Source organism: Oncorhynchus clarkii, chromosome 12, assembly GCF_045791955.1.
Source record: "Oncorhynchus clarkii lewisi isolate Uvic-CL-2024 chromosome 12, UVic_Ocla_1.0, whole genome shotgun sequence".
Classification (NCBI taxonomy): Eukaryota; Metazoa; Chordata; class Actinopteri; order Salmoniformes; family Salmonidae; genus Oncorhynchus; species Oncorhynchus clarkii.
Window position 1 is genome coordinate 55,815,346 of NC_092158.1, and position 14,499 is coordinate 55,829,844.

The 14,499-nt window shown below is 42.8% G+C and overlaps 2 protein-coding genes across 2 annotated transcripts in view; both read right to left on the minus strand.

The window, feature by feature from the left end:
• Positions 1–148: 148 nt before the first annotated feature.
• Positions 149–2,644, minus strand: LOC139420832 (interleukin-12 subunit beta-like). The gene is made up of 8 exons (XM_071171172.1): positions 2,554–2,644; positions 2,101–2,379; positions 1,872–1,977; positions 1,480–1,646; positions 1,128–1,279; positions 710–840; positions 544–574; positions 149–428 (listed from the first exon to the last, which is right to left on the minus strand). Exons 1-7 carry the CDS (start codon positions 2,642–2,644, stop codon positions 547–549), a joined length of 954 nt encoding a protein of 317 aa, XP_071027273.1. The 3' UTR covers positions 149–428; positions 544–546.
• A 4,447-nt stretch (positions 2,645–7,091) lies between these two features.
• The window catches only part of LOC139420833 (ubiquitin domain-containing protein 2), a 67,614-nt gene continuing 60,206 nt past the window's right edge, over positions 7,092–14,499 (minus strand). The window contains exon 3 of the mRNA XM_071171173.1: positions 7,092–9,230. Within this exon, the coding sequence (XP_071027274.1) occupies positions 8,773–9,230 (458 nt within the window). The 3' untranslated portion in view covers positions 7,092–8,772. The remainder of the gene's footprint in view (positions 9,231–14,499) is intronic.

The following is a 14,499-nucleotide window of genomic DNA, read 5'->3' on the forward strand; positions in this document are numbered from 1 at the left end:
AGTTTTTAATTAGTGTACCCATTGTAAACACTCACCTGTTCCAAGTTTCTTAAAGTCATCTAAATATGATTTGCTTTGTTGATTCCGATGCAAACAAATGAACATGAGCGTGAATCAGTGTGCAGTAGCTTTTTATTTTTGCGTCTATTTAATCATTTAAGCAAACATCTTCGTGCTCCAGCAATGAAAACCGTATTGGAAAAGAGATGAGTAACATAAATAAATGGTGTAATTACATTTCAGAATTTTTTACAAATAAATAAATAAAAATCCCAACAAACATGGTATACTAGCTACATTTCATAACTTGTCTTCAGTATAATGTCAAATTATTTGTTTCTATACAATGACCAGCCTATTCCATATTTGGATGTTTTGGTTGAAGCTGAGTGATGGTATGTTGTCGGTCTTCATCTGGGTTTCCTTACCTTTTTACAATAGAGACAGAAATTAGACATTTTTCTACAAATGACAATTGAATTAAAAAAATATATGTAAGTATTGGAATGTTTTTGATTTATGGGTGATAAGGAGCCATCAAACCTGTCAGTGTTTGTTAGGTTTATTCTTCACCCTGTTGTACAAAGGCACGCCAGTCACAAATCTTTCATCTTTGCACAGTTTAGTGCTGTTGATTTTTTTTACACTCTTAACTACTAATGAAGTTGTGTATTAGAGGGCAGGACACAGTGAAAAAGTCTAGACTCACTCATAACGTGTCCACTGGCTCCATTGGGAGTCAACCAGGTCATCCTTTGCCCCGAGGCAGAAACAATATTTTTTGTAGCTGCAACGAACAGTGAATTCTGTTGCATTTATGTTGGTTTCACTTATAAACACCTATCAAAGAGGAGAGATGGTACCATCACCTTAAATTTACATCATTTAGCAGATGCTCTTATCCAGAGCGACTTAGAGCGACTTAACTTTTAGTGCCTTGCTCAAGGGAACATCACACATTTCACCTAGTCAGCGACCTTTCAGTTACTGGCTCAACGCTCTTAACCGCTAGGCTACCTGCCGCCCTACCTTAGACAGACCGGCCATGTATCACAGACTAGAGTGTAAATCAAGACATTGGGGATTCCAAGGATAAAATCATTGTACAAAAAAAAAGGTGCTTATACCTTTTCCTTCGAGTCACAGCTTGCCTCGTGTTGGACCACTTTGACTCGGAATGTGAGGGGGAAGTAAGGGCAGGGGCGGCTCCATGTCGCTGGGTACCCCCACTGAAATGTGTTCCCCTCCACCTTGGTGATGTCGATCTTGTCTGGTTTCACTGAGGAGGGATGACCAGACAGAATCAATATTTCTGAAGGGTTAAATTGGATGAAGTGGGGGCCGTGTGAATCCTATGATGTACTGAGCAACATACAGCAAGGATGAAATGAGATGTACTGTATATTAACTTATATATGATGTGATGTTGCTGTTTCCAGTGAATGAGTGTGGAGCACGTGAATCCTGGCCTTACTGTACCTATTTCTCGGATGTAGAAGGGTGAGATGGTGTAGTCCTCTAGGAGGTAGTTAGTCCTGAAGTATACAGTGAGTTTGATGCGGGACAACTCCTCAGCAAAGGGGCAACTATCCCGGTCCTGACAGGTCAGGCCTTCACCATCACTGTCTTCGGAGCAAGAGATGGTGCTAGATGAGGAACACAAATCTCCTGGTTAGCCTTGGAACCCTCTCTCTGAGAGAAGCCTCAGGTCCAAACATAACAAATCATAAGCTCTTCACAGGGAGTCAATGAAGAGAGCATCTGTGCTGCGTTTCAACTTCATGCGACAAGATCAAACGATGTGAACACAAGTACATGAAAGCCGACTATTGTTTCTATTTACTATCCACTGCGTGTGTTTGAAGACTTACCGTCCTACTTGGACAAAAACAACAGCTGCTGACATCCGATATTCGGTCTTCTTCCAAGAGCAATGAAATATTCCACTATAATTTTTCGCCAAACATCTGATGTACTCTGTGTAAAAAGGTTAACCCAATAACAAAAATGATTATCTGATTCTGTCTTTTTCTCTCTCTCTCTCTCTCACACACACACACACACACACACACACACACACACACACACACACACACACACCATCTGTGTCATGTAACTTCTCCAGGACGCGTCTCGTTCTGTTGGGTGATGGTATGTCCTGCACCAACACCAGAGTGTGGTTGAGGTAGTCTCCGGCAGCGTTGTGGCAGCTGTAGTTCCCTCCCATCATCTCCACCACTTCCACATTTATCTGGTTCCCTTTGTTTTCTAGACGCTCCTTGCCATTCCTCCAGATCACCTCTATGTCCTGGTAGTCCCCACATCGCAGAGGGACCTGCGTCTCAGTGAAGACCTTTCGATCCACCATGACGACAAGTACTGGGAACCACATGACCACCACTGTTTTAGTATAGCCTCCATGTTAAAACACCTTTTATACAAGGTGTCTCCGAAATATGAATATTATGACAGCAGAAGTTATATAATCAGAAGTAGATAGTGTATCTGTAAAGAAAAGTAGACATAGGTAGAGATAAACAGATAAACAGTCACCATTTGGCATGAGAGTCACAATGGTCTCATGTTGGCTGCTCGATGCCATATGTAGGAGGAGATACAGGACGTTGAGTAGTAACACGTTCATCTGGCAGAAAGAAAATCAAGAGCACTTTCAAGTTCACGTCTATTGATATCTATTGGATCGAAATGCTAAGGACGTTCTCCTGAACCAGACAAAAGTCAGTATACTCCAATCAATAAGCTATACTGTAGTAGTATGTGCATATCTTACCTTGATAATGATATATAAGCAGAGTGTGAGCCTGGCTGGAGTGTCGTGCTGACATGTGGACCCAGCCAGTATTTATATATCAGTGGAACAAGGGGTAAAGACAGACACGCTCAAAATAAAAAAGTCCAGCCTGTCAGGTTAGAGGAACTGACCTATTGGTATTTATTTAAATGGGATTTGAGAATGTGGTCAGTTGAAAGGTCCAATGGAGCTGTTTGTATCTCTATATCAAATCACTTCTGGGGAACAATTAAGTACCTTACTGTGATCGTTTTCAATTAAAATGGTCAAAAAGAAACAAAAATAGCATCCCGGCAAAGAGCTTTTTCTCAAGCAATCATTTTGAAAGGGCTGTCTGGGAGCAGGGGCAAAATCTGAGGGGGCACAAAATGCATGAGGATGGCTGGAGGGTGGTCCGTAGAGGGTAGGCCCCTCCGTCCGGAAGTTTGAGAATTTTGCATTTCTCAAACACCTGAAACAACCTTTTCCTGCAATCTAGAGCCATAATCATTATGCTTAATTCTATGTAAAAAAAAAACGTCTTATTTAGTAATCTCTTGCTTTTCTAAAGTCTACCAATCTTGCCAGAAGGCATGCCAGCTAAGATAGTTAGACAAGCTATCCACTCAAATTTTCACATTTTACAAACTCATATTGTGGAAATATATATAAAACACAGTAAATCATGTTTTTGACTGCACTGGGCCTTTAATTAAGAACTCGACTACTGAATGGATGGGGGCTCTATTTTTGCAACTTCTGTGGTATGGTGACTGACGTCACTACCTGAGAGGGACGTAGCAGTGATGCAATCCATTCATCTGCCATGAGAGCGAATGACCAGGCATCTCAAGATCCCATACTGGTTTTTATTTTTTGCAGGGGCATGACTTTGTTCTAACTTTGTGTGGGCTCCATCCTGGCTGTGCTATCATATGACAAGTCAGGTTTGCACCCCGACTTTAGACGACATTTGTGTGAAGTGACGTGAGGACAGGAATCCTGGACGTGCAGTAGGAGGCTGAGACTAAAGATGACACAGCGATGAAGGGGAACTGGAAATAGTTGGGCTGAGGTGGGAATCACGTAACACTGCCTACCTAGTATCTAACCACGCTCGAGACGTGTCATCAAGGAACTGGAACAGGGAACTGTGTCTGAGGTTCAAGCATAGCGCCTCAAGTTCATTGTGATGTAAAACATATGAAAGTTTCTGAGGGTTCCAGAGGGTTCCTGAATGTGTACCTAATTGCTATGTACTGAATAAAAAAAGAAACATCCTCTCACTGTCAACTGCATTTATTTTCAGCAAACTTAACATATGTAAATACTTGTATGAACATAACAAGATTCAACAACTGAGACATAAACTGAACAACAGAAATTGAATAATGTGTCCCTGAACAAAGGGGGGGTCCAAATCAAAAGTAACAGTCAGTAGCTGGTGTGGCCACCAGCTGCATTATGTACTGCAGTGCATCTCCTCCTCATGGACTGCACCAGATTTGACAGTTATTGCTGTGAGATGTTACCCCACTCTTCCACCAAGGCACCTGCAAGTTCCCGGACATTTCTGGGGGGAATGACCCTAGCCCTCACCCTCTGATCCAACAGGTCCCAGACATGCTCAATGGGATTGAGATCCGGACTCTTCGCTGGCCGTGGCAGAACACTGACAGTCCTGTCTTGCAGGAAATCACGCACAGAACGAGCAGTATGGCTGGTGGCATTGTCATGCTGGAGGGTCATGTCAGGATGAGCCTGCAGGAAGGGTATCACATGAGGGAGGAGGATATCTTCCCTGTAATGCACAGCATTGAGATTGACTGCAATGACAACAAGCTCAGTCCGATGATGCTGTGACACACTGCCCCAGACCATGACGGACCCTCCACCTCCAAATTGATCCCGCTCCAGAGTACAGGCCTCAGTGTAACGCTCATTCCTTCGACGATAAACGTGAATCTGACCATCACCCCTGGTGAGACAAAATCGCGACTTGTCAGTGAAGAGCACTTTTTGGAGGGATTGTTTTCCTGGTGTAACTTTGGGCAGTTGTTGTTGCCATCTTGTATTTGTCCCGCAGGTGTGATGTTCGGATGTACCGATCCTGTGCAGTGGTCTGCCACTGCGAGGACGATCAGCTGTCCGTCCTGTCTCCCTGTAGCGCTGTCTTAGGCGTCTCACAGTATGGACATTGCAATTTATTGCCCTGGTCACATCTGCAGACCTCATGCCTCCTTGCAGCATGTCTAAGGCATGTTCGCAGATGAGCAGGGACCCTGGGCATCTTTCTTTTAGTGTTTTTCAGAGTCAGTAGAAAGTCCTCTTTAGTGTCCTAAGTTTTCATAATTGTGACCTTAATTGCCTACCGTCTGTATGCCGTTAGTGTCTTAACGACCGTTCCACAGGTGCATGTTCATTAATTATGGTTCAAGCACAGGAAACAGTGTTTAAACCCTTTACAATGAAGATCTGTGAAGTTATTGGGATTTTTACGAATTATCTTTGAAAGACAGGGTCCTGAAAAAGGGAAGTTTCTGTTTTTGCTGAGTTTATCTCAAATAAGCTAATGAAAGGTTTTCTTCATTTATACACTTCATATCATTGTGCAATTCGTTTTTGAATAGCTTATCCCCCGACACTGTGCAAACCAATTCAGAGGAAAATGAACCTAATCAGAATGTATGTTTTTATGGTAAATGAAACTGTGATTGCCTTATGAAACGAGGGGGACAGAATCTCAATCTGTGTGCTCCTTTGACTCGGCCATGTGGGCTTCATATGTCCGTACCGTTGGGATGCATGGTAGAGTTCATTAGCAGCAGCAGCATCCTTCCCCAGATAAGATGGCCTACTAATTAGCCTAGCGTTGGAATGTTGATTAGATATGGCATCCGTTTACAGAGGAATGGATTACACCATCAGACTAATTGCAAAGGAGAGGCGAGCTGTGAGCATTAGAGTCTTTCCCAACGACTTCCTCTTGGGTGGCGCTGTAGCTGTCAGAGGGCCTCTCTCAATGTCATACACTACAATTAATGTCACATTTGATGCATTCATAATAACGGGTTACATTGTTTGGCTTCCTGTAGTTGGATTCAGGGACATTATTGTCGCGGACGATTGTAGCATATCGTAGGGTGAATGTGTCATGGCACGTGCTGTTTTGGGTGTACTGAGAAATAGACAAATGCCTTATTGTGAGCCCCACACCCCCTGAATATAAGTAGCTAGCTGTATAACGTGAAAAGCAAAGACAAATCTGTGATGTTCCTACAAACTTCCTACATCAGCTCTGGATTTCCCTCCCCTAATACATCATACCAGGCTTTCACATGGGCAGGGGAAATCCCCATGCTGTTTATCTGACAAATAATTTGTAGTAAATGTATGAAAATATTACAAGGGCAAAGGTCCACAAGCTAAACAACTCATAATTGATGGCTGACAGCAGACTTTCCTCTAGCAGGAAAAAACAGGATTAGGTCCATGGGCTGCCTCATGGACAGGAGTGGATGGTGGTTTGCGTGCCATGGGTGACCAGGCAAATGAGTATATGCACAGAATATCTAGTCTTCCTAATATGGCCATAAGGTCCCATCTCTCTCTCTCTCCACTGTGATAAAACCAAGTGATTTACTCTCTGTCAGCAGATGAAAGGAAATATGGAACCACAATCACAAAGCTGCTTCCCTGTTTTTCATTGTCTTTCCAATAGGTGGAATCCCACAGAGGAAGTGGAGGACATTTCTTCCTCCACAGCTGCAGACGTAGGTCAACATCCTCTAAACCCACAACAAAACGTCAGTGTACTCAAACTCTGAACCTCTATAGGGGTCGTGGTCATTAGGCACGAAATGGGAGAAACCTACATTTTACAGCTCATTCTATTTTCTATTTTAAAATCATGTTAATATTTCATATATTTTTTGGTGATAAGGCCCCACTGAGGGCCAGGATTATTACGGACACGTGATAATCTGAAGTACCCTAAAGAGCCACTAGATGTCTTGTGATAGATTACATCAAATCCTTGAAAGATACCAGGATTCTGGTAGTTTACTGATAAACTTAAGACGGTTTCCAGTAATATACCCTCCCTTTGCAACCCTATTCTTCACACCTGTGTGAAGTAGAACCCACAGCTAGTCTTCTATACAGGATAGGTCATATTCCAAATAGGCTGGTTCTGTTCTTCAAACATGACTCTAATTCCATTTAGTTCTGCTTTCTAACTGAAACCCCCAGAGGCTCTTCTATTTCCAACAACTGGTCCAATGAAATGAGAGAGAGATTGTGGAGTACAAATGTTGGTCAATTTAATTAAAAACATTCTATTTCAAAATATGCAACTAGGTTTCTGAAATGCATTTCTTGATGTGCCTTAAAACACTCATACACACAAAGACAGAAGCAGAAAAATGTTACTCAAAGTCTTAACAGCTACAGGTGTACAGGACAAGACCTCTGGTGTGAGTTATGTCCACACTCCACAGAACAACCCTCTAGAGACCTGCTAAGGTCGTAACCTCTTCTTGGTATGTTCTGAGGTCTGGCTTCTTGTCACCAGAAGATATTGTGCACGTGAACATAGCTGTACATCCAACACTTTCTCTCGACAACCTCTCAAACATGCATTTACTCTCGCTCTCTCTATCTCTATCACACACACACACAAATTGAATACACACTGCGCTCATAAGTATCTTAAAGTATAGTGAAGCAGAATTTCTATACACAGTGCTAGTAACAATTTGCGATGACTGACACCTCATCCCAGCACATTCAGTTTGCATGTTTTCCTTTTTTTAAAGTTCTGCACCTGTAATAACTGGAAACCTACTGTATTTCCATCTCAAGCAAATATCAGGTGCACACAGACAACTGTAGAGTGAGAGTGTCAAGTTTACACGATGGGATGTACACTGGAGAATGAGAAGGGAACTAATCTGACGCAGTGACGGCCTACTAACTTCACAAACCAAGACAGGAATTCAAAAGGTATAGTCCAGAGCATGTGATTTGTCTGCTTAAGAGTTGACTGGCAGAGCTACATGTAATGTCTGCAGAAAGAAGCTACAGGTCAAGACTGTTACAGGTAGGATGCATAACAAAGAGAGCAATAGAAGGACAGAGAGCTGACTGACTAGAAGCTATAGAGGAGATGGAGAGCAGGCAGGCAGGTAAGAGGTTCTGGAACATTGACCCAGTCCTCCAAATCAATACAGAATCATCCTTGACAAAGACAAGGACTAAAATGCAACAGCAGTGAAATCAAAACAAGAGTAAAAACAATGCAAAATGAAAAAGTTGTTACTGTATATTCTTCCCCGTTCCTTATAGTTTCCCCAGATCTTTATTTTTTTGGTTGTTCAGTTTCCACTAAAAGCAAGACAAGTTTAAAAAAAAGTTTTTATAAAAGGTTGATTTGTTAAAAGTCAGGTTGGCAGGTGGTCGTGTCTTGTGGTTGAGTCTCTTCCTGCTCCTGGTTGGTTGTCTTCAATCGAGGAGGCGGAGTCTTCCTGTTCCGACTGAGACACAGACACGCCCCTGCTGCTATCCTAGCATGCCTTGCAGAATAACCTCGCCGTCCCGTCGAGGAGGGAGAAGAGGGAGGGAGGTAACACAGCTTAACAAACACTCAACTGTAAATAAACCCTTTCAATGGTTCTCTAGTCCTGTTTCAGCCCATTTGCAGACACATGTTTAATCTTCTACCTGCTTAGCTCCTTCACACACACACACACACACACACACACACACACACACACACACACACACACACACACACACACACACACACACACACACACACACACACACACACACACACACACACACACACACACACACACACACACACACACACACACACACACACACACTTCCACCCCTCTCTCGCTCGCTCTCTTAGACACAAGCTGGTCCTCCCATTGTGGTCCTCTCTCCTCCTGCATGCCCTCTCCGGGTGCCAGGCACTAGTTTTCCACGGGTGTGGGGTCCTGGGGTAGTGTGGCGGGCGTGGCTGGTATGGGGGTGGGCGGTGCCTGGGTGGGCAGGGGGGCGGGGGGCTGGCTGACGATCACCTGCACCACGTAGTCCCTGGAGATCTTCAACTCCTCCAGCTTCATCTTGTCCGTGAGTGGCCGGCCCGAGAAGAACCAGCGCTGGGTGGCCGCCGCCACGCCCTCCACCGTCTGCAGCCGGCGCTTCATGTGCTGCACCGTGTCCGTGGTCCTCACCGCCAGGCGCAGGTCCCGGCCCGTAGACAAGCGCAGGCGTAGCTGGCACTCCTGGCCCTCGCTGGGTGGCGGCTCGCTGACCTCCAGACTCTCCAGGTCACTCTTCTCCTCGATCATGTTGACAGGTGGAGACAGGCAGTAGACTGGCAGCTGGTAGCGGTTCCCCAGCTCGTCATAGCACTCAGTCAGCGCGCCTGCAGGGGGACACAGAAGGACAGAGGAAACAAAGTCACTTATTCACTCAGTCAGTCTGACTTAGTCAGTTCAAAATCCTTCCCTCATATTCAGAGGACTGTGAATATTGTATTTTCATCCGTTTTGCTCGATAACGTTCTAGCTATTGCATTTCTAGTGAAATGATGTTTCCCGTACTCTCAATCTCTCGCCCCTCTGCTCGTTTTGATCTATTATGCCGTATGGGTGTTTTTTTTATGTCATGATGATCATGATGGAATGTTGAGTTTGACAAAATAGATGAATGTGACCGAGTGAACCAGTGGAAGACTATACAGCCTAAACAGACAGACAAGTATCCCTCAGTCAACTGTAGTAGTGACACTGTGGCTGCTCCTCCTTGTGAATGGCCTGTCATGGGAAGTGAGAGTGGCGAGTGAGAGTTGGAGAGAGGGAGAATGGAGAGAAATTAGAGTTTAGTTTTGGATCCCCATTAGTTAATGCAGATGCAGTAGCTACTCTTCCTGGTGACCACACAAAACGTACAAATACCCAACAAAGTACAGAACAGTTATAGATAGACAAGAAAAACATGACATACATAACATTTTAAATAAATTCTATAGAGTTACATAATGGAAAGACAACAAAAATACTATTTACACACTATTCATAAATACAGTACATATTCATATTCTTATATTACAGTGCAGATTAAATCGTTTTTTTTCTCTCCTCTCAATCCACACACACAATAACCTATAATGACAAAGCAAAAACAGATGAGATTTTTGCTAATGTATATAAAAAAAAACAGAAATATCACATTTACATACAGTGCCTTGCGAAAGTATTCGGCCCCCTTGAACTTTGCGACCTTTTGCCACATTTCAGGCTTCAAACATAAAGATATAAAACTGTATTTTTTTGTGAAGAATCAACAACAAGTGGGACACAATCATGAGGTGGAAAGACATTTATTGGATATTTCAAACTTTTTTAACAAATCAAAAACTGAAAAATTGGGCGTGCAAAATTATTCAGGCCCTTTACTTTCAGTGCAGCAAACTCTCTCCAGAAGTTCAGTGAGGATCTCTGAATGATCCAATGTTGACCTAAATGACTAATGATGATAAATACAATCCACCTGTGTGTAATCAAGTCTCCGTATAAATGCACCTGCACTGTGATAGTCTCAGAGGTCCGTTAAAAGCGCAGAGAGCATCATGAAGAACAAGGAACACACCAGGCAGGTCCGAGATACTGTTGTGAAGAAGTTTAAAGCCGGATTTGGATACAAAAAGATTTCCCAAGCTTTAAATATCCCAAGGAGCACTGTGCAAGCGATAATATTGAAATGGAAGGAGTATCAGACCACTGCAAATCTACCAAGACCTGGCCGTCCCACTAAACTTTCAGCTCATACAAGGAGAAGACTGATCAGAGATGCAGCCAAGAGGCCCATGATCACTCTGGATGAACTGCAGAGATCTACAGCTGAGGTGGGAGACTCTGTCCATAGGACAACAATCAGTATATTGCACAAATCTGGCCTTTATGGAAGAGTGGCAAGAAGAAAGCCATTTCTTAAAGATATCCATAAAAAGTGTTGTTTAAAGTTTGCCACAAGCCACCTGGGAGACACACCAAACATGTGGAAGAAGGTGCTCTGGTCAGATGAAACCAAAATTGAACTTTTTGGCAACAATGCAAAACGTTATGTTTGGCGTAAAAGCAACACAGCTGAACACACCATGCCCACTGTCAAACATGGTGGTGGCAGCATCATGGTTTGGGCCTGCTTTTCTTCAGCAGGGACAGGGAAGATGGTTAAAATTGATGGGAAGATGGATGGAGCCAAATACAGGACCATTCTGGAAGAAAACCTGATGGAATCTGCAAAAGACCTGAGACTGGGACGGAGATTTGTCTTCCAACAAGACAATGATCCAAAACATAAAGCAAAATCTACAATGGAATGGTTCAAAAATAAACATATCCAGGTGTTAGAATGGCCAAGTCAAAGTCCAGACCTGAATCCAATCGAGAATCTGTGGAAAGAACTGAAAACTGCTGTTCAAATGCTCTCCATCGAACCTCACTGAGCTCGAGCTGTTTTGCAAGGAGGAATGGGAAAAAATTTCAGTCTCTCGATGTGCAAAACTGATAGAGACATACCCCAAGCGACTTACAGCTGTAATCGCAGCAAAAGGTGGCGCTACAAAGTATTAACTTAAGGGGGCTGAATAATTTTGCACGCCCAATATTTCAGTTTTTGATTTGTTAAAAAAGTTTGAAATATCCAATAAATGTCGTTCCACTTCATGATTGTGTCCCACTTGTTGTTGATTCTTCACAAAAAAATACAGTTTTATATCTTTATGTTTGAAGCCTGAAATGTGGCAAAAGGTCGGAAAGTTCAAGGGGGCCGAATACTTTCGCAAGGCACTGTAAGTATGCAGACCCTTTACTAAGTACTTTGTTGAACACCTTTGGCAGCGATTACAGCCCCGAGTCTTCTTGGGTATGATGCTACAAGCTTGGCACACCTGTATTTGGAGAGTTTCTCCCATCTTCTCTGCAGATCCTCTCAAGCTCTGTCAGGTTGGATGGGGAGTGTTGCTCAGTTATTTTCAGGTCTTTCCAGAGATGTTCGATCGGGTACAAGTCCAGGCTCTGCCTGGGCCGCTCAAGGACATTCAGAGACTTGTCCCAAAGTCAGTCCTGCATTGTCTTGGCTGTGTGCTTAGGTGAACCTTCTCCCCAGTCTGAGGTCTTGAGCGCTCTGGAGCATGTTTTCACCAAGGATCTCTCTGTACTTTTCTCCGTTCATCTTTCCCTCCAGCCTGACTAGTCTCCGAGTGCCTGCCGCTGAAAAACATACCCACAGGATGATGCTGCCACCACCATGCTTCATCATAGGGATGGTGCCAGGTTTCCTCCAGATGTGATGCTTGGCATTCAGGCCAAAGAGTTCAATCTTGGTTTCATCAGACCAGAGAATCTTGTTTCTCATAGAGTTTTTAGGTGCCTTTTGGCAAACTCCAAGTGGGCTGTCTTTTACTGAGGAGTGGCTTCCGTCTGGCCACTCTACCTTAAAGGCCTGATTGGTGGAGTGCTGCAGAGATGGTTGTCCTTCTGGAAGGTTCTCCCATCTCCACAGAGAAACTTGGTCACCTCCTTGACAAAGGCCCTTGTCCCCTGATTGCTCAGTTTGGCCGGGCGGCCACATCTAGGAAGAGTCTTGGTTGTTCCAAACTTCTTCCTTTTAAGAATGATGAAGGCCACACTGTGTTCTTGGGGACCTTCAATGCTGCATACATGTTTTGGTACCCTTCCCAGATCTGTGCCTCAACACAATCCTGTCTTGGAGCTCTATGGACAGTTCATTTGACCGCATGGTTTGGTTTTTGCTCTGAGATGCACTGTCAACAGTGAGACCTTATATAGACAGGTGTGTCTTTCCAAATCATGTCCAATCAATTGAATTTGTAGAAACATCTCAAGGATGATCAATGGAAACAGGATGCACCTGAGCTCAATTTCGAGTCTCATAGCAAAAGATCTGAATACTTATGTAAATAAGGTATCGTTTTTTTATTTGTAAGACATATGAAAACATTTCTACAATTTTCGCGTTGTCATTATGGGGTATTATGTGTAGATTGGTGAGTACATTATTTTTATTTAATCCATTTTAGAATAAGGCTGTAAGGTAACAAAATGTGGTTAAAAGTCAAGGGGTCTGAATACTTTCCAAATGCGCTGTAGATTGTCATTATGGAACCTATTTCCAACCCTCTTTCCATAAGACATTAACATGCTATAACTGATGCACATCAATAAATAATGGAGACAAAGCCATGGAAAATGATTTTGGTTTAAACTGCATTCCAATGTAGACTTAGCTGAAAGAAGAAAACGCGTGCTCAGTTCTTGGGAAATTTGAAAGGGAAATGAAGTAATTCCCCCGCGTGGTTCTTTTTAATAGGTGGGTGGGGTTAAAGTCTTCAATGAAACTGACATTAAATGTGAAGAATGATACATTTGTTTCTATTTGGGCATAATGTAGCCTATTCATTTATATGCCATTGTAGGCTACTGATACAATAAATATGTTGAAATGAAGATATCTCTGGAGTCATTGCAAATCCATTTGTGCCACTTGTGTAGCCTACCGGGAGATGGAAAATAAATAGCCCATAACTTCAGTTTATTGTTGTAGCCTTGTGTTATTATGCAATTATTAATGGGCATGTTTAGTTCATTCAATCGGAAGTTATCAAAGCTCTATCGCAATTGTCGATTAGAACGCATTAGATTGACGGTAACTAGTCAGATTAGGCTACAGGTAAAACAAATGTTTTTTATCAAACACTGGCCGTTGTTGACAGTAATATTTATATGAATTGAATATGCTTAATATTTAATTCAGTGATTGAAATGATCACCCACTCCTCAGTAGCCTAATCCAGCAGGCTATTGGGAAACACAAGCACTTCTTATCTCGAAATTGACTCACTATTCATGTTGAATAACTTAGTCTGTTAATTGGAACTAAGCAAGCTGCTAAATTGTTTCGTTTAAATATTGCCTACATATTGCCTAGGCTACTGTAGACGATCTGAAATGAGATTTAGGCCTATCGGGGGCTATAGGCTACCTAGGTTTATATAAGCAAACCATGGCATAGTTGCAATCATAAACCCAGATTTTAGTCTGTAGCCTGTGCCTATTGAAAAGTCAATCTCGCAAATGGGCCATTTATAACGGTTTGTAGTCTTAACATCGGGCACAATTGCCAGAAAACAGCCTAGCATACATTTTTTGACGTTCGTTCTAAAAAATAAAACATTTAAATGTTTTAATACATTAAAAGAAAATGTTTAATATAGCTCAAGATTGTAGGTTCCCGTAGGAAACACTGACCAACACTTTTGGTTCCTACCCCTGTCACAATAACTCCTCCCTGGCATTTTCATTATTTTTCATGTCAAACAACACTGGCTGCATTCCAAACATATAAAAAGACATCCTCTCCCCTCAGCCCTCAAATAAGGTGGACACTTCTGATGACGTATGATGAGTTGACACTTGCAGGGCAAGGGAAGAATGAATTAATTCATTTTAAAATGGACAGCCCTTGCCCAGAAATGTGTCACTCGTTCGTCCCACGGTTGTGTTTTCAGTCATCATGGAACCACCGGTAGCTATTGTGTGCTTTATATGCACTACAGTCAATTATGATCGCATTTAATATCTTGGCTAGAAGACAACGCATCCGCAGAC

Coding starts and splice junctions, on each gene's coding strand:
- LOC139420832 (XM_071171172.1), bottom strand. CDS start 2,644: ATGAACGTGTTACTACTCAACGTCCTGTATCTCCTCCTACATATGGCA. Junction 2,380..2,553: donor TGTGACTCTCATGCCAAATG/GTGACTGTTTAT, acceptor TGTGGTTCCCAG/TACTTGTCGTCATGGTGGAT. Junction 575..709: donor AGCCAGTGGACACGTTATGA/GTGAGTCTAGAC, acceptor TTTGTACAACAG/GGTGAAGAATAAACCTAACA.